This window comes from Grus americana, chromosome 14 (assembly GCF_028858705.1).
Source record: "Grus americana isolate bGruAme1 chromosome 14, bGruAme1.mat, whole genome shotgun sequence".
NCBI classification, from domain to species: domain Eukaryota; kingdom Metazoa; phylum Chordata; class Aves; order Gruiformes; family Gruidae; genus Grus; species Grus americana.
This window is the reverse complement of record NC_072865.1, coordinates 11,458,814-11,479,539: the sequence shown is the minus strand read 5'-3', so window position 1 is coordinate 11,479,539 and position 20,726 is coordinate 11,458,814. Positions and strand designations below refer to the sequence as shown.

The window sequence follows — 20,726 nt, the reverse complement described above, 5'->3', positions numbered from 1 at the left end:
CCAAGGCTGCCTTCTGGGTCTGCCTGTAAGTTGTGGCAAGCTTGTCCTTCAGACACGGCTGGCTTGGGTCGTGTAACGATGCTGCATCGTACGTTTACAGAAGAATCTGCTCTGCATCTCTCCAAATGTGAAAGCGAGGTAGTTACTGTTACAGCAGTCCTGCCCTATGCGTACGTGTCTCGTTTGATTTCGCTTTTATTTTCAATCACTTTCTACAGACAAAATGAGCGTCCTTAGGCTTGTAAACATCAATGCAAACAAAAATCATTTCAAGCCATAGTGGAAGGAAAGCCATCGATTGTAGGTGTTCATCTGTATTCCTGACTTTGCGCTTTCAAGTCAGTATTTTGACAGAAGTATTTGTGGTTTTCCAAGAAAGACATCCCTGTAGGAAGTAAAATATTTAGAACTTGTATATATTATGGTTTAAGTAAGTCCCTCTAAAGCTACGCTCCATCATACAGTGAGAACTTGTGGCGTAGGATGCTTTGCAACGTTGGAGTTAAAATTTTTAGCTCTAGGGAAAGCTGTGCTTAAGTATATTCTAGGCAGTAGGTGGACTGCTGAGGATTATTTTTTAAGAAAAAAAATGGAAATGGGTAAGAAAAAATTTGAAGACATAAATTTATGAATGTTTGATCAGATTTATCAAATACTTGCATTCAACTACTGCTATGTAAAAAGTGAAATCTGCAGTGTAGATGGTAATGACTGTAGTTAATTTCTGAATATTTCTCATTTAAAGTTGCTTTTTATTTGTGTGATACACAAACTGTTGGGGCTGAAAATGACTGTGATGAGTATCTTCTTTAGAATAGCCATTTGAAGTTTCAGATGAAATATGTGAATGAGGTATTTCTCAATAGTCCTTGGAAGAAGGGAGAGAGGAGCAGGGGAGGGAGGATGTAGCCCTGTAGTATGTTATGGCAATGTTTAAAGCACAAGTCTTTCGCATTTTTACAGTGGAAATTATTAAGGAGTTCTGCCATTTCCCTTTTAATTTGCAACCTTATGTTAATAAATATTAGCCTTTTTAGTTCTATAATTAAAAATAAAATTCTCATGTGTTTTGATTGGCTTCTTGTTGCAGTACTATTGCAAAATCAATCTAAAAGGGCTTTTTTCTTTTGTTTTTAATTATTATTTCAGTGAACTAAGCGTTATCACACAATGAAATCACTGTAAGCCAGGTCACTGTGTAGAAAGTTAACACGAGGCTCTTTTGTAATCGGCACTGAGTCATGTCTGGACATTCAGTGCTTGGTTTTGAACAGTACCGAGTGTCCTAACCTCCCTTTTTTTAATGAGAGGTGAGTGGACTGTGCTTGGAACTTGCTGGGTTTGGCTTTAGTCACTGTGCCACTTGGTATATAAAATAACCAGGTTTTTGTCATCCCCCCCCTTTAATTTCCTTCTAGCCTTGCTTCACTAAGTATTTAGAAATGTGTCTGAGGCAATTATTAAAGATTAAATAGCAAAGGGTTACAACACGGTGAATTTGGGCACTATATATCTGCACCATATTAAGAAACCAATTCCTTTTAAGTTCTGGTATTGCTTCCTTATGTTGGTATCTGCTGTACGTCATCCTCATCAAGGAAGAGATCCTGCTGGCTTCCAATTAACCTCCTGTACAGATCGGAGCTCAGATTTCCAGAAGTGACAGGATGGTGTGAAGGTTCCTTACTCTGTGTTAAAAAAAAAATAAATGAGTGAAGGCAGTGGGAAGGGCGTTTGTCCAACTCTCAGCCTGCTGCAATTCAATCCGGAAACTTTTCCAGCCTCTCTTTATGAACCAACCCCCCCGCTCAAGTGTCCGTACCGCTTCTCACCCGATTGATTCATTCATTTCTAACCAACGCCACCTTCTGCCATCATTAATTTTCCTTGAGAATGAAGGGCACGGTGGAAGGAGAGGATGCAGGATGCGGGCGGGGCGGGCGCCCGCCCCGCCCCTGTGCAATTTTGGCCTCCGGCCGCCAGGGGGCGCATGTGAGCAGGATGTCGCGAGAGCCCGGCGGTGGTGTTGAGGAAGCGGAAGTGCTTCCCCGTTCCTTTTTCCGGGCGATCGTCGCGGCGGTAGCAGCGGGGTAAGGGTGGAGCGGTTCGGCCTGTCTTAATCCGTCGCCATCCTCGCTGGTGGTGGTGGGGTCTGCGGTGGTAGCGCTGAGACCCGCCCGGGGAAGCGGGATGGGCGGCGGGAAGGGGCTCGGTGGCCTCGGGTGTCGCGTCTGGAGCTCTGAGGCGGCGCAGCCCAGGCCTTGTTCGTGCGGGAAGGGGCTGCTCGCTGCCTGGGGAGGGGAGCGGGGTTGGCCTGGGCTCGCCGGCCCCGAGGCGGGGGTGCCCCGAGGGTGAAGGCGCTGCTGCCGCTCTGGGTCGGGCAGAGCCGGCGGGTAAAGCTGGTGTGGGAGCCCGGCCCTGCAGTCTGGCTGCAGGGGTGTGGGGGGGGGCAAGCCTGCCCCGGAGCTGTGCTGGGCTGTGCCGTTGGGACTCAGGTAGAGCTCATACTCCTTTGGTCTGTTGTTTGATAACGGATTATTCGGTTAACACAGCTCAGGTAGCATACGGTGTTCTGATTTACAGCGTGCCCTGGCTTGCCGAACAGTCCAGGCTAGCATGCACAGGAGGCGCAAGCGCATAGTGCCTGAAAGTTGCAGAGTCGAGCAACAGCATCACTTAATGGATGTGCCTTTGTCGGTCAGGGTGAATTGTGCCATGATGGACAGTCTTGTAGTGCAGTTGTTAAGATTTTGGGAAGGCCGAAGCTGTCTTGGGTTTACAAATCTGTTATGTACAACCAGTCTGGTGTTAGGCTTTATTGGAGATACTTAGGCGTGAGTTCCCTGTCTCTGTGAGTCCAAAATACATATTTGCTTTGTAAATGAAGGCAGTATATACTGCAGTGCAGGGTTAAGGCTAGTCAGTCAGGTGCCCTGACTTCTGAGAGCAGTGAGTTCCAGATTGGAAAGAACGGTCTGATGTGTATGTGTGTAGGACACCTGTCAATCACAGGGTCTTCTTGTCATTTAGGGAAGAGGCTTAAACCTTACTTGAAGTCCACTTTGTAGAGCTATATGAACCATATGTGGGATTAAAAATAGTTAAAACTGCTTTTTTATGTCCTAGCATACTTTGGGTAGATGGTAAAGCACAGTGTGTATGAGTTACAAGCATCTCTCTAACTATTGTTTTTCTTTATGCAGCCAAAATGAAGTTCAATCCATTTGTGACCTCAGACCGCAGCAAGAACCGCAAACGACACTTCAATGCGCCTTCTCACATTCGAAGGAAAATAATGTCCTCCCCGCTGTCCAAGGAGTTGCGGCAGAAATACAACGTCCGCTCTATGCCCATCCGAAAGGATGATGAAGTCCAGGTAGCTGCTCTGTCTGTCTTTTAAGTTGTATTGTCACACCTGAACTTCTGTCTGTGTTTTGGTTTTCATCTATAGCCTGTGCAGAAGGGAAGGGCTGGACAAATTCAGATTGATGCTGGAGCTTTGCTATGAGTCTTGCAAAAATAATTTAAGTTAATGTAGTCATAGACTTGGCCTGTTGAGTGCTTCTTGAGATCACATTAGTGAGAAGGAAAATACAGGGAACACAAGCGTGCTGGCAACTTTACCACGCTTGAGTTATGTGCATTGGTTGTCATCCTGGATTAAAGGCTTTTAACAATAAAGCACAAAACAAAGAATTGTTTCTTTTCTTTTTGTAGACTCTTTGCTACCTGTCGTATTTGAAAGATCGGTTTAGAAATGAATCCGAGTTAAGTGGCTTTTTTTAATTCAAAATGCGATGATAGGTGAAAAACTGATAAAAAACTGTTGAAGTTGACTATTTCTGGTTGCAAAGATACGGAGTTCCTCCATTAGGGTTTACTGCAGGGGAAATGAGGGAAAAGTACAGTTCTGATCCATTATGTGTTCCATTTTAGTGATGCTGAAATTGCCCAGTAATGGATGTCTTTGTAGCATATGTATACAAAGAGCAGGGTTGGGATTTCAACCTGTGCAGTTGTGGTTTTCTGTTGGGATAATTATAATTAGATAGTGTTTCTTAAGGTCTGCTACTTGTTTAAGGGGTGGTTTTGAAGTATGGGACAGTGTGTTTCTTATGTTTGTGTTTAGGTTGTCCGGGGACATTACAAAGGACAGCAGATCGGCAAGGTGGTCCAGGTGTACAGAAAAAAATACGTCATCTACATTGAACGTGTTCAGCGTGAGAAGGCTAATGGCACAACTGTCCACGTGGGGATCCATCCCAGCAAGGTACGGCACATGAAGTGACATGAGGAGACCTTGTTGTTGGCAAGTGAGGACAGTGCTAATGGCATGAGTAGAGCCTTGTTACGGCACATGGAATAACGGATTGAGATACTACAGCATTAAGGGGGGTAATAAAGAAGGAAATGTTACGGTGTCAGGATAGTAGAGAAGTGACAATTGAAACCAAGAACTCCTTGACGTTTCTAGGGTTTATTTAGTGGAGAAGCTGCTAGAGACTTTAGACTCTTGCTAAAATACTTTTTTGAAGAGCTTGGAGATTTTAAAGCACAAACCAGATCATTTAGAACAATTCCTCATCTTTGCTATGTGGCATTTGCAGTGGTTTAGAAATGTTTAGATAGATGCTCAGAATTGTGATTTGTTCTTGTGGGCTGTTGTGAGCTAAGTTCTTCTGAATCTGGTTTTAGCCTGAAGTGATTTACGATGTTTAGAGTTGATGAAAACCAGGCAAAGCCTGCTTACATCATAACAGGAAGACATTTCAAACTAAACAGAACAACTAGCCAAAACCTAGTTTGAAGCAGATGAAATTAGTCTGCTTCAGCCTTGCCATGTGGGCACGCACGCTCAAGTGTTGGTGGAAGAAATCCAGTTGTAACAGGTTTTCTGGTCTAAATGGTTGGTATGTTCAGCAGAGGGAGAGCAGAATTATTCCAAAACAACATAATGGCTTGTGTGCAGTAATAACATTTGATGGACAAGGTGACATTGTGATGGAGCCAGCGTGCTTACATGTGTGGTAAATAGCAGTGGAAGAAATTTAATTCTGTGCTGGTCCTTTATTTGTGTGAAAGTTTTCTCTAATTGGGTGTCAGACCTTGATAAAGCTTTGCATAAAGATTCTGGTTTTTAACGCAAAAGGAACAGAAGAATGTTTTGTTACGAACTTGCAGTGGGGTGGATGAACAGTTTCTGCCTCTCCTAGGTAAAGACGTAGGAATTAATTACAATTAAGAGAGACCTAAATGCACAGTGGAACTGAGGAGGAGTGTGGAGCAAGTACTCCATTCAGTAATCACAACACGTTTATTTCTTTGCCAGCTTGAGGGGGCACAAAGAGCACTGAGGGCTGCTTATGGCCTGAAAATCAGAGCTTTGGCTCGCTGCTGCTTTGTTAGAAATATTAAGGCTGTGGCAGCAAATGGTCTGCACCATTTACCTTTTATGTGTCTGTGTTCGTGATACTCGATAACTGCCTGGCCACTCCGCAGCTGCTTACTAGCAGATGTGTTCTTCAGAGTGTCTTTATACCAGTCACTGTGGAGCATGAGCTTTTACTGTTCCCTGTAGTTCTGCCAGATGCATTGGCTGTTCCAAACGGTACAGCAACGATGGGATAATGGCCAGCAGCAGCAGCGTGGTTTTCCAGTGGTCCAAAATTTAGGTGATACTCCTTAAAACATGGAGAAACTAAAATAGCAATCCGTTACTTGCCTTTGTGGTGGAGGGGTCAGCTATATGCTGTGTTTCAGATGGATGTAGTATCCATCGTGTTTGAGCAGCATAATGGAAGTTAAGTTTATCTGGGACGATTGTGAAACACGGAGGCAATTCAGTACCTCAGTTCTACGCAAATCAAATTAGAAATAAAATTGTCCGTGGAAATAAAACTTGGGTGATTTGGTGCAGTCTGTCAGCGGTGATCTTGGGCTGTGCTGTGTCACGACAGTTCTGTCAGGTTGCTGTGCTTTAACACTGAAGAGACTAAATTCTTTGTCCTTTCTCTAGGTGGTGATCACAAGGCTAAAACTGGACAAAGATCGCAAAAAGATCTTGGAGCGTAAAGCCAAATCTCGCCAGGTTGGCAAGGAGAAGGGCAAATACAAGGAAGAAACAATTGAAAAGATGCAAGAATAGATGGTTTCCTCTTTGACACCATTAAAGAACTGCTACAATTAAACCTATTGTTATGTCTTCTCCTTTAAAAAAGTCTTGATATGGTGTGTCTGATTAATGTTTAAATACTCATTCTCATATTTTGATGTTGGCTGTGTAAAAAATACTTCCACTACACTGAAAAGCTTTTTATACCTTTTTTTTTTACTTTTAAGAAAACTAAATACTTTTTCCCCATATAGGAATGTTTCAACCGTTAGAAAGAGTAGTGCAGTCCCGAAAACGTGCGTCTCATGACCATTGTGCTTCTGTCTGTCTCTTCCACTGATCTTTAACACTTAGCGGTGTCCACAGTTTTAAATGGACGTGTTAATTCTGTGCACCCTATATATCTAATATTTTATTAGGCATTTGAAATAAGCTGTTTCCGGCTGTGAATCTCTTTCTGTAATGCTCTTAAGATGTTTGGAAAAACATAATTTACGAATTTGACAGTAAAGGATGACATTTTAGAGATCCACCAGGCATGTTGCAGCCAAACACAGCACTGAATTTGCTGTGTGATGTCTGGGGGTCTTACATTAATGCTGGAGCTTGAGGACTGGGGGGTGACCTCACCAGTGCTTGTGGTTTGAACGGGTTAGGAGTGACAGCAGTGTCGTGCTGTTGCTAATGCTATTTTGGATGAGCTTTTCTGTAAGAGGAAATTAGGTTTTTAGCACTTTATACGTATGTAATTGCGAGCTGCTGCAGCTTGTTGAAAACAGCCCTGCAATGAAGTGAATTTTCTGGCTCGGTGAGGGGCCCTCTCGTTGCTGATGTAGAGGGAAAAGAAATGCGGCTGCTGCCTGAACAGCACCGCGGTCTGAGAACCGGGCTGCCGGGAATCGAGGAAAACTACATTTGCCGTTCCGCCACCGTGTACCGGCATCAATGCGACGGCCGCTTTAGAAGGCGGGCTTTGAACGCTGCTGCTTTTACGTAGGCGGAGCGGTGTTACCCCTCGCGGTTCGCGCGTGCAGACGTGCCGCTTAAAGAGGTTTTCCTGCACCGAGTCCGCGCACCGACACGGTCCTTTGCGTTCGCCATTGCCCGGGGGCGGTGCAGCGTGAGCGCGGCACGCTCTCCTGCCGCTGTCTTCCTCAGCCTTCCGGTTTTCTGATGACCTCAAAGCCCGCCCTGGTTCCCCGAGCGCTTGTTTCCCCCCGCGGTGGCGCTGGGCCCGGTTCGCCAGACGGAGCCGGAGCCGGGCCCGGGACGGACCGGCGGCCCCCCGCGCGCGGGGGGGGCGGGGCCAAGCGCTCGCGCTCGTCGCGCTGCCAGGTGCGCCACCGCCCGCCGGGCTCCGGTGACGTAGCGGTCGCTGATTGGCGGGCGGGGCGGGGCGGGGCGCTGCGGCCGGCCGTGAGGAAGGGGAGGGGAGGCGCCGCGCCGGGTCGGACCGAGCAGCTTCCCTCCGCCGCCCCCGCCAGTCCGGCCATGGCGTACGGTGGCCTGACGGTGCCCATCATCGTAATGAGCGTTTTCTGGGGGGTGGTCGGCGGCGTCCTGCCGTGGCTCGTCCCCAAGGGGCCCAACCGCGGGTGAGTGACCGTGGGGCGGCGGGCGGTCAGCCGGGGCCGCTCCGAGGGGGACGGCGGTCCCCTTCCCTTCCCCCTCAGGCGTAGGGGACAGTGTGTGAGGAGGTTCCTGGCGGAGGCGGGCCAGGTGCCCCGCGGCAGCGGCGGCCTGGCCGAGTCGCGTCGTGCCCTTCGGGCCTGCCGGGCAGCAGCGGCCTTAGGGCTCCGGCTCTCTCGAGTTCCCCTTTCCGCCGCCGTCGAGGCTCGGCGGCCGCCGCGGCGCCCTGCGGCGCCGAATCTGCCGTGCTCGCCGCTCCGCCAGGCCCGGAGCCGCCGCCTCCTGCCGCAGTAGTGCTGCGGGCTGCTCGTCGCCGTACTGGCGCAGCGCGGAGGGCGGGCGGGCCCGGGGCCCAGGCGCCTGTGCCAGCCGAGATCCAGCCAGCGGCGCAAGGCGGGAGCAGACGCCCGTCGGGCTGCCCGAGAGTGGGACCGAGGGCCGGGGCCAGGAGCGGTGTCTCCGGGTTTTAATAATCCGTCACGGGCTTGAGTCTTTCCCTCAAGCCCTGTAAACGTCTGCATACGCAGCGCCCTGTGGCACGGAGATCTGTTGTTAAGTTAGGTAGCGGTTGAGCAATAGCTTCCTTTTTGTTTTCTTACTTGACGTCTTCTAACTTATTCCACCATCCTCTAGTTTCACGCTGGATGGGACTGAAAAAGTTGCTGTAGTAGATGCCCATTCTGTGCTTAAATGCATGCTAGTGGCCTTACCCTGCCTGTGTCCTCAGGCACCACAGCTACATCTAACCGGAGACATTTTTCCTGCAGTGATTGTAGCTGCTCGGATTAAAAAGTAGACAAGTTTTTGTCTTTCTCTTTTCCCTAGGAGGTAATGACTACTTAATCTCTCTTCCTCTCTCTGACATCCCCTCTACTCCACAGGTACCAACTGTCTTTTCTCTTAGTTGTTTATCTAAACTTGGAGGAATTTTCCTCAAGTTCTATTTAGCTCTGGTGTTTACTGCATCAATTTCAAACCTGAAGTGCATTTTATGCCTGAAAGTCTGCCTGTCCTCAGAAACACCTTGGAAATATGTCTTCCAGGCATGTCCTTAAAGTATGTGGGTCACCAACAGATGATCTGTCATTATTCCCAAATGTGATTGTTTAACAAATATGGATAGAACAGTGTTGTGTTCTGATTTTTGTAGCATGTCTATAGTGACACTGTGTAGTCTGTTAACTTATCTTCTTAAAAATGGAAAAAAACCCCACCCAAACCCTCTACCCAAAACCTGTTTCTGAATAGGATTGTTCATTTTCCAACAAAAGTCATCAGTGCAGACTTTAACTGACCGAAGAATTCACACTGCATAGGCTAAAACTCCCAAACAATGATTCTGGGACTCCTTGGAAAGGAGGGGTTCCTGAAACTTAATGCAGGCTACGCTAGCTTTGTAGTATTCATTTGAAAGTTGACAAGATGAATGTGTATTGATGGATGAAAAATATTGATTGTTATTCATGTCACAAAAGGCTTGGAAGTTACTGACCTAGCATGAGTTTTTGTTACTCAGTTGGGGGGAGAAATACATAGAGGAAAATCCCTTTTTATAATTTAAAAAAAAAACCAAACTACTCCACTTTGCTGTTAAGTTCCATGAGCTGCATAGATCACTTATTGTTAAAAATCTCATTTCATTCTCATTTAATGTGTGTGTATAGCTGCCGTTTTACCATTTTCAATTTCAAGAGCTGCTTGGTTCTTGCTTCTTTTCAGCTTAACTGTTGTGTCTGTCACAGTTTTCTTTCAGCAAGAAAGGAAAATCTTATCCTATAGATAATTTCAAGTGGCTTTGAGATTTTATTTTGCATTCAATTTGCAAAACCCTCATTCATGATGTAAAATTAAAAGATACCTTTTGATACTGAAACTTTCTGTAATCAGAATTTTGCAAATGGAGAAAATGTTTATTGTTTACTGTTAGTATTAGAACATCCAGCTTCAGTAGTTTACTAACTTGCTGGTAGAATTCACTGTGAAATGGAGCAAGGACACTGACTGCATAAGATTTTGCTCCTTTTCAGAATGAGTTTTGTTAAATACAGCTGTATACTTCTGTTTGCCAGAGCTGTGTCAGTTATTTTGCAGAGCCTTAGCTGTGCCTCTGCAGCTTACTCAGCTGGAAGAAGTTAGAACACTCATGTTGAGTCACCTTCCATATGATAGAAGTTGAACTTGTTCTTGTTTGGGTTTTTTTTCCTATATATCTTGTGGTCAGTCATAATATGACACCTAATCAGCTGTTTCTCTCCTTCCTTTTTGCAGTGTTATCAACACAATGCTGGTGACATGTGCTGTTTGCTGCTACCTGTTGTAAGTATAAATAATGCCTTGCCTCTTAATCAAGGCACAGTTCTGATGTAATCAAAAGTTCCTTTTTTCTATCTTCAAGACATTTAGGAAGAAGCTTTTCAAGTGTGTCACAGAGATTTAGACACAGGGTATTCTTTGGCAACTCTTGGAACTCTTAGTTCTAAAGACCTTCAGCCTGCAGAAGAAAATGTTTTCCTGTTGGTGGATACTGAATTAAAACAAACCTGAATTCCTCTTGTTGTCTTCCGACACATAACTGTGGAACAGAGCTCTGCATTGACTTGATATTACTCCTTTCCAGTTCACTGGCTTGTTCACTCACAAGTATAATGGCAGTTTGTTGATTCTAGATTTTTTTCTGACTCATAGTAGAGGAATGACTTTCTGCATTTTTCATTTTTTATACCCTTACATTTATTTCTAAGGTGATACTAATTTAAACCTACTGATGAGTTTTGTTTCATTAGTTTGGTTGAATATATTCTCAAAATCTGGTAGAGCAGTGGGTGGAAAACCTTATATGTGGAGTTTTTGATATATTAAATAATTTTTGTGACAAACTTATGATGCTTTGATATATTAAGACTGTTTCTTTTTAAATGCACAGTATATTTTGAGGCTGATTTTTTCTGTAAGAGAAATAGTAGAAGTAACAAAATGACTTCTTGAGGAACTGTCTTGCCATGTTTGTGCTTTTGGTGTTTGTCAAAAGGTAAGCCAGCTGTAGCTGGAGTCCGCAAGAGAAAGCATGGTTATTGTTTTCTCTGTCTCTTTTTTTTTTTTTTTTAAGACTGTAGAGACTGATCTTGTCAAAGAAAGTGCTATGCAGAAATAACTTTGAAAGGTGTTTGGGAAGAATTTGTTATGCAGCGTAAATTGGTAAAAGCCTGGTTAGCTCTTTAGAGTTAACTTGTAATAAAATCATTATTCAGAGTTCCACTTGACCCTGAGTAGTATTTGTACTTTCCTGAAGTATTTAAACATTACTTATGCTACTCTAAGGAGCTTAACATGAATATTTAGAGAAATGCATCTCTAATCTCAAGACTCATTCTTAAGAGCTGGCAGCCAAAAGCCATATTATCAGTGTTGGCATGTTCCAGGAGGGGCCTGTGGTACAGGCTTATGCAGGTTTGATCTAGTTTAATTATGTGATATTCAGGTTTTATACAGGTGAGGCCTGTTTTCTTTTTTTTTTTTTTCCTTGGAGCATTTGACACGTGAAGTCTTAAGAAATCATTCTTCTGGATAATTGTAAAACTACAGCAAACTTGGTTCTGTGTTTTGTATGTATAACAGTTTTTTAAATTAAAGTTTTGCTGAGCAGATATAGAAACTTGAGAAGAGCTTTGTAGTGCCAGCAACTTGAATTTGGGGTTGAAATTTCGGAATTCCAGTGCTATGAAGGCCTTCTTGCCTGTACATAAAGTATGTAGCAGCTGAATCTCATGGTAGGTCCCAAATGCTTGGCTAAGAAAGCTTAAGTTTAAGTTCTCACTTAAGTTCTTCCTACTCTGTGTTTTAACAGAAATAATGTCCTACTCTTCTAAAATCCTTGAAGCTTAGGGTTTTTCTGTATTGTTTGAAGGACGGTTTCCTTGAAATCGAGGTCACATGGCATCTGCAGAATCCTCTGGATTATGATGGGGAATGTATTTGTTGTCAAATTTCTTAACTTTGAATGCAGTGAACTCTTCAAATGTACAGTGGTATTTCACTTGTGTTTTTAGTGATTTCTTTTTGTTGTTTGTTTGTGGGGGTTTTTTTTACTGAAACAGACCTACTTTAGTGCCATTAATGTGACTTATAATCTGTTCTTGCATGTCCAGTGAGGTGGTTCTTTTGTAATCTTGTGGGCTCTAACTCGTTTTCTGTATTACCTTTGGTTTTCTCCAGTTACACAAAAAAGAGAAGCAGCAAAATCTTACTGTGTTTTAAATCATCAGTAATTATACCCAACCACATAAATTACATATATAGTATCTGCTTGCCAGAATAAAACAAAAAGCAGATTCTTCTCCTCATGTTCCAAGATAAAACTTGCCTCATCACACAGTCCTTTTTTTTCTTTTTCTTTTTTTTTTCCCTTCTTTCACTCCCATGAATTCTGTATAGAATCATAAACAGCCCTGGTTGGAAAGGACCTCAAAAGATCATCTGGTCCAACCTTTCTTTCCTCTGTTACATTCAAACACATGTAAGTTTGTTCTTGCCATATCCTTTTCTTTTTTTGGGGGAGGCACTGAAAAAATTTCAGACCTTAATTTCGGTGACAAGATTCATTTTTCATACTAGACTTGAAGGAAGCCCAAAAGAATGATTTCTGAGGATTCTTCATTGAATATGTTTGGGTTAAAATACGTTGTTGTGTTGTCCCAGGTCTGGTCCTCTATGTGTCCTTAGTAGGTAGCTGGTGCTGTTATCTACTTCTTTTAGAGGTGTTTAGAACTCTGCTAGACTTTCTTTCATACTTCTGAGTTACCTTTCCAGTTGAAAATAGGGAAAAAACAATTTCCTGGCTTCATTAAACACTTGATAGACAAATTGATTTGCATCAAACTGAATTTGTGCTAACTAAATTTTAAATGTCAATCCCATTTCAACCTAAAGCTGTTTCTTCTGTGTTTAGATTTAAGTGATCATTTTGAATAACGATATTGGTCACATGGTGCTAATTTAGTTGTTCTATGGAAATTTTTTGCATGGGTAAGTGTATAATTTGTGTACAGATATTGTACCCAGCAGCCTTTTGAGGGAGAATACATAAGCCTCTATAAAATACAAGGCAAAGTATAAGGAGTTACTGCTGGAGAAATTACAGGTTACATCATGTTGTAAGCTGCCGTCAAAGTCTAAATCTCTCTTTTGCTGTTTACAAAGCAGCTCCTGAAACAGTACCGTGATATTCTTCTCACAGAGGACAGGGTGCTTGAAAAATGGTATTATTCGCTAGTGATTCTAAAGGGATTAAAATATGGTTGCCCAAATTGACAATTAAACAGAGATAGCAGGACCTTAATTTGTAATATGCAGCACAGACAGATGGCAGTTATGGTAGAAAGACCTTTTAAAAAATCTTTCTGGTAGAACATGAGGGACTTTAATTTCCTTGTTTGAGCTGGGTAATTAACACTAACTGTTGTAAGTGGTATCTGGTAGAATTTTAAGGACCCGTGGGTGGCTCGAATGCCATACCTGATTTTAGCAACTCTAGAACATTACACATTGGATACAGAGGCTTGCTTTGTTTTACTTTGAATGCCGCGTTTTGTTTTGCATTGTCATGATAGATTATTGTATAAAAGCAGTGTTGCTTAAGCAAAATGGGGGAAAAGCTTTTTCACGACTTGAATGCAAGGGAGTTGTAGAGTTCAGTGCCTAACTACTGCTTTAAATTATTAGGCCCTAGCAGAGTAGGGAGGAGGAATATACTATTGACCTGTAATGGCACTATGGTTCAGAGCTTGGGTATCCAGCATGGTCCCAACAAATAGCTTTTGAAAACTGCACAGTGCTTGCTTAAAGCATGGTTATACAGCTGGGACACATCAATATTTTGAATGTGCTTCCAGCTCATTTAATTCACAACCATGCTGGGTCTGAATTCAGGAAGCCTAGAGAGGTGAGATATTTGTGCATAGAGTTCCTTCCTTCTGTACAGTGAGAAAGAGAATAATGTGCTTTAACAGGCTTTTAGTGTTCCTACCCTCCTCCCGCTTCTGTTAGTTCAGGATGCTAAAGGCAGATGGTACAGTGCTCTGTCACCCCATCTATCTGTCTTCTGTATCTGAAAATTAACCCTTGCAAAATAAACTCCGTGGTATTTTTAAGAGCTAATTTGCTTTTCCCTTAAGTAAATTTAACATAATGATTAACGTGGTTTCAGAATACATTGTTGTCATCACTTTGGATAGCAAAGTGGAAACATGTCAACCTAAAGGTTATTGGCTCTTCTTGGTGGTGTCTTGCTGATGTTTTAATTGCTTTGTAGAGCCTGCATATTTCAAGACTTGCATGACTGATAGACTGCTGCAGGCTCAGCACATCATTTTAACTAGAGTCTTACTTTGTGCAAAACTGAAAGCAGCATTGAAAATAAATATTTGTAAATTTTAAGAGGATTGATGTGTTTTCTTTAAGTCTGGCCCACATCTTTTGCCCTTGGCTGTTCTAGCCATTTTACAGCAGACCTACACTTAATTTGCTGGTCAAAGCATCAAGGTTTGTGTGGAATTTTCCATGACTGCCTAAGCACTCTGATACATTTGTGGCAGCTCCCATTACAAAGCTGCTCTGCTTTTTCTCCTCCTTACAAAGCATTCTAGAAATAGCAGACAGATGAGCCAGTGTGTTCGCTGAATGTGTTTATATAGTTAGTATTTAACATAGATTTAAATCCATGGAAGCATCCATTGCTTTTTCTGAATCTTGTAATATTTACAAAGCAAATATATCTTTTTAACAGTGGAATATTTATTTCTGTTTAGCTTTTCTGGATGTTTTCCACAAACTACATTCCTCTTGTTCTTGGTTCTGGCTATGGCTTCTGCAGTGTTAGTTTGTGAACTGCTCTGATGACAAGGCTGCTGTTGCCGATGATGTGGGATTTGTTGTCATATTGGTTTTGTTGGTTGTTTTGGTTTGGTTTTTTTGCCATACCATTTTGCTTCATGTTCCTGTTTCTTGATCTCGGTGCCAGGTTTAAATTAACTTTAGTTCAATCTCTGATGAAAAATATACCATGTCTGCAAGTGCAGATTGTCATACACTGAAAACAAGAGCAAATGAGAGAGCATATGTTTCTCAGAGGTTCTTGTTTAAAGGATGCTTCAAAGGCACTGAAAATGGTTGGTCTCTCTTATGTTTCTATCTTCTGAGCCCACAAATACCTGAGTTTCCTATGTCTCAAAACACTTTCCTGTCAAAGTACAAGAGAAATGCTGTCAGGTGGTTTTGTGTTGTTTTAAATTGAACAGGTCAATCTGTTTCAGATGCGGAATGATTCAGTACCAGATCTTCATTGCTCATATCTGGTCTTTGTGTATGAGCTTGAGTAAAATTTTGATTTGATCTTAGACCTTCCTGAAAATAGTCTTTTCTTCTCTGATAGTATTTGTGCTTTGGACAAGCCTTGCCGTTATCATAAGCTTTGTAATTTGGCTGATGTTGTCTTTTTTGGGTTGGGGGTTTGTCTTGCAGTTGGCTGATTGCGATTCTGGCTCAACTCAACCCTCTCTTTGGGCCGCAGTTAAGCAATGAAACAATCTGGTATCTTAAATCTCACTGGCCTTAAGGATGTCTATCCTCTGCTGCAATTTATTGACTAGGTGAGTATTATCAGATTTATTAATGTATTTGGTATGTTAATGCTTCAGGAGAAATTGAATGGTTGTGTAAGCAGTGTGTTCAGAGTTGCTAGCTGTTTTGCAGGAGAAATCTATCTTTGTATAGGCTGCAACAAAACATATTCTGGATGTTAATCTTGACTGGATACTGTGAAAAGCTTGGACTGAATTCTTGTACAGTTATTCTTCTCTTATGTCATGTAGTGCTATGTTCAGTAAGCAGGGTTTTGTAAAGAAAACAGTACACTTCCTACAAAAAACAAAATTGGGCTGGGGTGTCTTTTAATAGCTAGCATAAGTGTATTTTCCTAATCTTTAACAATTGTTAAACCTCTCTTCAAGCCTACTACCACTTCATCCAAGACCTGTCCTGATTTCCAAAACAATGTACAGTTGCCCTCATTCATCTGGGATGTCAGAGTGAGAACTGCAGTTAGAATAGTTCTTTATCTCCTGTCAATGTATAGCACTAATACTGAACTTAGAGATGAATATTATATTTTTTTAATGATAGCCTGTGTCCAACTTTAATCATAGATGAGCCTGGCAGTGGTGATCTGGGTAGTGCTATTGGAATGCTGTTGTTGCAGTTCTTGGGCATGCTTTCTGACATGACCAGCAAAAATAAAAAGGCTGTACTAAAAGTACCATGACAACTTCAGGTTTCTCTAGAACAGCAGCATTTGGAGTTGAAGGTTCAAGTGAAGGATAGCTATGGAAAGAAGTACCCATGATTTCAGTTTTTCTGCTGGTAACTGAATAATTAGACACGCTTAGGTTTTTTACCTGGGTGGGTTTTTTTGTCCTTTTAGGTTTAACTGCCTACCCCGTTGCTGTTATTACTTTAACTTCTGTTTACAGAAGTCCAATATCAGCAGACAGATGACAGTTGATGTTGTAGCTCAGTTAAATGCTGTCTGTAAAGCATCCTGAGCATTTACCCTGAAGCAAAGCTCCACTGCTTCAAAGTAGGCTTCATCTGAACTGTGGTGTTGTCAGACTGTGGTGTGTGTATGTGTCTGTATCTTCTGTTTTAAGCAGCAAGCAGAAGCTAAAGGTAGACTTGGCCCTGCTTCAAGTAGAGGCCTGTAATTAGCTAAGTCAATCAAGCTGAATTTCCTAGGTGCGTTTTCACTGCTCATGTGTTAACACATAATTAGTTAGCTAAAACAGAGACCGATGTATTCTGGTAATGGGCATACAGATCCCTGAATCCTATAGGGTAATTCACTTGCCTGGGATCTGAAATTGAAATGTAGTTACCTGGACAAGTGGATGTCTTGGATATAAAAATTGGGCTTCCTTCTCAGTGATAAATGGTCTGTGTATTGCAACCAGCAAGGACAAACTGAGGATGAGATACAACTCCTGGACTCTGGAAGAGAGTAGACTTATGTGAGGAGCTGTCATTTTTAAACTTACTAATGGAGACTTTGAGACCTATATAGCACGCTGTTGTCTTATATGAAGCAGTTTGTTTTAACTTTTGATATATCTGATTTCATTGGCTTAATTTTGGAATAAAATTAAGATTCTTGTCTTTGTGAAAAAGAACGGTTTGAAAAAGAAAGCATAACTAATAATCCTCAAATATCATAGTTAAATATTATGGGTTTTCTTGCCTTTAGATAGAAATGTGCTGTTACGGGACATACCATTCTCCATGATCTTGTTTGAATTACTCTTGTAGTATTGAGTGATCCAAGCTACAAGGAGGTGGCTACCTTGATCAGGCTACAGTGTTTGTATTGTGCTGTTGTGTGCCTTGGCACTCAGAGCCTCCTGTTGACTTTCTCACTAGACACAAGCTGTGAATTAGATTCCCTCTGAAAGAGTTGGGATATATCTCTCTGCTGCATGGAATCCCATAAATAGAGCTACCACTTCTTGTTTGACAAGGGGTTTTTTTGGCTTTTAAGAAGTGCTTTTCCAGCACTCAAGGTGCATGTACTATTATTTTTTCTGTCTCCTATTTCTTTTTCAGTTGAGGTTTGGATGGATTAGTACAGATGATGCAAAGAGTTAAAGAGAATTAAATACTAACTCCCAGAGTGGAGAGATCCTATTTAAAAATTAGGATAGTCTAAGCAAACCCATTTTACTTGACTGATGGAGCAGGCTGAAAATGCATGCAGGTGGCTACTGCATTCTAGTGAGTAGCTTCTACAGATGCTGACTGAATTGAAATTACACAAGTTTGGTGTTTCTTTTTGGTCAGTATCCCTCCAATTCAAGCGATGATGATGTATCAGATGACTTGTCTATATAATCAAGTTAATGGCTTGGATGGCAGTACATAAGAACATGCAGACTTCTGTAGCTGTGGTAAATACGGGCTGTAGCCTCTTTGAAGCAACATGATCTAACACCACCTTTTCTCCTTAAATTCATTGATTTATAGTCTATGTTCTCAGACCAGGAACTCTCTTCACGCAAGTACAAGAAGGGCTATCATCCAGACAGCTGGATGCTGTTACAGCATTGAAAACTCACCAGTAAAATAGCTATTCTACCAGCTTATAATGTAACTAAAAGTACTTGTAACTTCAGAAACAAAACCGCTAATAAAGCGAGGAAGTAGAGATTATTTTTGAAGCTCCATAAAGATGAATTATCTGCAGTTCTAGACCATTTCTCAGTGCATTTATGGAATGGAAGTAGCTGTGGTTAACAACCAGGTCTTCAGTTAGTAAATTGTCTCCATGGAAAGGAATAATTAAGTTGCCTCTTGCTTTGCAGGTAAAGAAGAGATTTCCTCCAGATGAAAAACTCTACTGACTCAAAGATGCCCTTAACGCAGTTGGTTGGATACCAAGTCTGCATTAATGCCTTAACCTTTCTATTCTGCTTCAAATGGCTTGTTCAAAGCCCTATATTTTTTCCTACTATACCATTTAACAGTGTGCCTAATGCAATTTATACTTCTCTTCGGTACTGTAAATTTTTGTCTGTTAACTTCAGATGCGATGAAAATTTCTGAAGTTTTTATGGATCATAGACAACTTTCCTGTTCTTTTTACTCACTCCGTAGGAACACTGTATATATCTCACAGGTCTTAAGTTGTCTGTTGCTGTGCTGTTGACCCCTGTTCTGTTTGACTGCACTTGAAAAAAAAAGTGTGCAATGAAGCTGTATGAAGAGAGGAGAAACAGTGGTGCCACATGTTGATGGCACTTAATTTTTAGAATGAGTTGTATTCTTGGGAAATTTGGTCTTAAATTTCTCATGCCGGGAAATAAAACTAATCCTCTGCTTTATACAAAATGTTCTTGTGCCATGTTTAACTGTTATGATGTGCTTTTCTGTGGTTTTAATCAGGCTATAGTTACCCAGCATTGAGCTGAGGAAATCCAAGGTGGATAAACTGTCATAAAGTCATAGAGTGTGATGAGGTGAGCACACTTACTGCCTGCATCAAGACCTCTCGGGTAGTTCTAAAGTAGAACTAAGTTTGCAATCTAAATTGCTGAAAGGTCTGCAGGAAGAAGTCGGCACTTAGCTCGAGGGCCTCTTCTCCATGACCTTCCCATTGTCCGATACTAGGGCAACTAAGTAGCAGAGGTAACATGACTAGTTTGAATGAAGCATAAATAGTAATTCTGACAGGAGATTGATTTACTCCCTGGCCTTTTTGGAGGATACATACAGTAACGAGCAGTTTGAACTGAACAGAAAACATAGCAATTGTTTTATACTGACTTGACGCTTGCACGTGGAATTGCAGACCTGATAAAGCACGTGGCAACGTAGGCTGGAGATGAGATTGCTGAGGCTTCTGGACATCAATGAGTCCGTGGGGTTGGGAATGAATCTAGTAAGTCACTTGCTAAGGAATAGCTTCACAGGATGTAAATACTGCTGCATGCACAGGAGTCTTCAGATATACTTTCTTACCTCCTTACATCATGTCCAGATAAATTGCAATTATTCCTTACTGTGTTTTATTGTTATGCACAAGGATGTAACGGAGTGGTTCATCTTCTTCCTTTTATTTCTTTTGGATAGCACTTAACTTGTCCAATGGGACAGTACTCATTACCATACAGGAAATTCCGAGATCCTGACAAAATGCTGTAACTTGCAGTGATCAAGAACTGGACAGCGTGAATTGCAGGAATGTGTCTGTTCTTACAAAGAAGTATAGCAACTGTTGGGACTGGAATAGTGGATTTTTTTTCAAGTTACTGATTACTGAGAGCTGTATTTTAACATGCAAGAAGTTGTACACCACAATGCTATGTAGTCTGTGGCAAATAATTCCTAAGAAAATTGGAAGGCAAATGATCTTAAAAAGCTTAGGTTGTTGTTTGGTAAGTTTTTTTTAAAGTGTGTGTGGAGGATAATAATGTTAACATCATATGAGGAGAGGAGGAGAAATGTTTCAAGACACTGTTGACAATTTTGAATATGTAACAGTGTTTAAAATATTTTGATCTGCCTGTCCTACTTACCCTGAAGTGAGACATCAAAAAAGAAAACATCCAGTGACAAACAATTGTATTAGTATATTGGTATTATCACTCTAACAAGCTTTCTGTTTTAGGTTCTACGCTGTCACTCATTGTGGAAGATGAAGAAGTAAAGCCAGAGGTCACATGGTGTGTTTCATTGTTGGTGCATTTAATATAAAGAGATACTCAAAGCCTGGACAAACAAGCCATAGTTCAATCTTTAGGTGCTTCCCAGATAAAGATATTTCCCTTTATCTGAATCATTAATATTTTTCTCTGAAACAGATAACAGGTAGTAGCATGATTGAAAAAGTTGGAAAAAAATAATGTTTTGTTTCTGTTCTGCTGAATGTTGTGTGACCTGCTGTCTGCATCATGATTATGGAATGGTCTGCTCTGTGTGTGCAAGGAATTAACATTGCTTCAGATTTTTTTTTTTTTGCACGACTGCAGGAAATTAGAGCAGACAGGTTCAACCATTCAAACAAGGCAGATATCAAAGCCTTGAACGTTTCCTCTTGCTTTGTGACAAGAGAATGCAAAATGTTAAAAGTATATATGAAGGAAGCTTGGTAGTGCTTGAAATAGATAGAAAGCCTGAGTCTGCAGGGAAACTGTCTGATCTCTCTGTATTGATATTTTGAGGGAAGGTAAAAAGTGAAGGAGGTCAAGGAAACTGACTCTGTAATCAAGTCTTGAAGTCTTCAAGTCATCAACATTGGCAACATGTAGAGCAAGTGGTTAGGTCAGGGTCACTTCAAATGCTTTTAACTTCTTTTGTTCAGGAAATTCAAATATCTGCATCTGTGCCCCTCACAGGAACCCCTTCAGAAGAGTTTATGGCAGTTTGCTTTCCTCTGCTGGAAGTGATG

At 41.8% G+C, this 20,726-nt stretch overlaps 2 protein-coding genes across 2 annotated transcripts; both read left to right on the top strand.

Moving 5' to 3' along the window:
• Window positions 1-1,997: 1,997 nt before the first annotated feature.
• On the top strand, window positions 1,998-6,188 carry RPL26L1 (ribosomal protein L26 like 1). The gene is made up of 4 exons (XM_054842181.1): window positions 1,998-2,090; window positions 3,204-3,376; window positions 4,130-4,270; window positions 6,017-6,188. The coding sequence occupies exons 2-4, from the start codon at window positions 3,209-3,211 to the stop codon at window positions 6,143-6,145; spliced, it is 438 nt and encodes a 145-aa protein (XP_054698156.1). The 5' UTR covers window positions 1,998-2,090; window positions 3,204-3,208; the 3' UTR covers window positions 6,146-6,188.
• A 1,318-nt stretch (window positions 6,189-7,506) lies between these two features.
• ATP6V0E1 (ATPase H+ transporting V0 subunit e1) lies at window positions 7,507-18,667 on the top strand. The gene is made up of 4 exons (XM_054842236.1): window positions 7,507-7,707; window positions 10,010-10,057; window positions 15,257-15,384; window positions 18,142-18,667. Exons 1-3 carry the CDS (start codon window positions 7,604-7,606, stop codon window positions 15,348-15,350), a joined length of 246 nt encoding a protein of 81 aa, XP_054698211.1. The 5' UTR covers window positions 7,507-7,603; the 3' UTR covers window positions 15,351-15,384; window positions 18,142-18,667.
• The last annotated feature ends 2,059 nt before the right edge of the window (window positions 18,668-20,726 follow it).

Coding starts and splice junctions, on each gene's coding strand:
- RPL26L1 (XM_054842181.1), top strand. CDS start 3,209: ATGAAGTTCAATCCATTTGTGACCTCAGACCGCAGCAAGAACCGCAAA. Junction 3,377..4,129: donor GAAAGGATGATGAAGTCCAG/GTAGCTGCTCTG, acceptor GTTTGTGTTTAG/GTTGTCCGGGGACATTACAA. Junction 4,271..6,016: donor TGGGGATCCATCCCAGCAAG/GTACGGCACATG, acceptor TCCTTTCTCTAG/GTGGTGATCACAAGGCTAAA.
- ATP6V0E1 (XM_054842236.1), top strand. CDS start 7,604: ATGGCGTACGGTGGCCTGACGGTGCCCATCATCGTAATGAGCGTTTTC. Junction 7,708..10,009: donor CCCAAGGGGCCCAACCGCGG/GTGAGTGACCGT, acceptor TCCTTTTTGCAG/TGTTATCAACACAATGCTGG. Junction 10,058..15,256: donor GCTGTTTGCTGCTACCTGTT/GTAAGTATAAAT, acceptor TTTGTCTTGCAG/TTGGCTGATTGCGATTCTGG.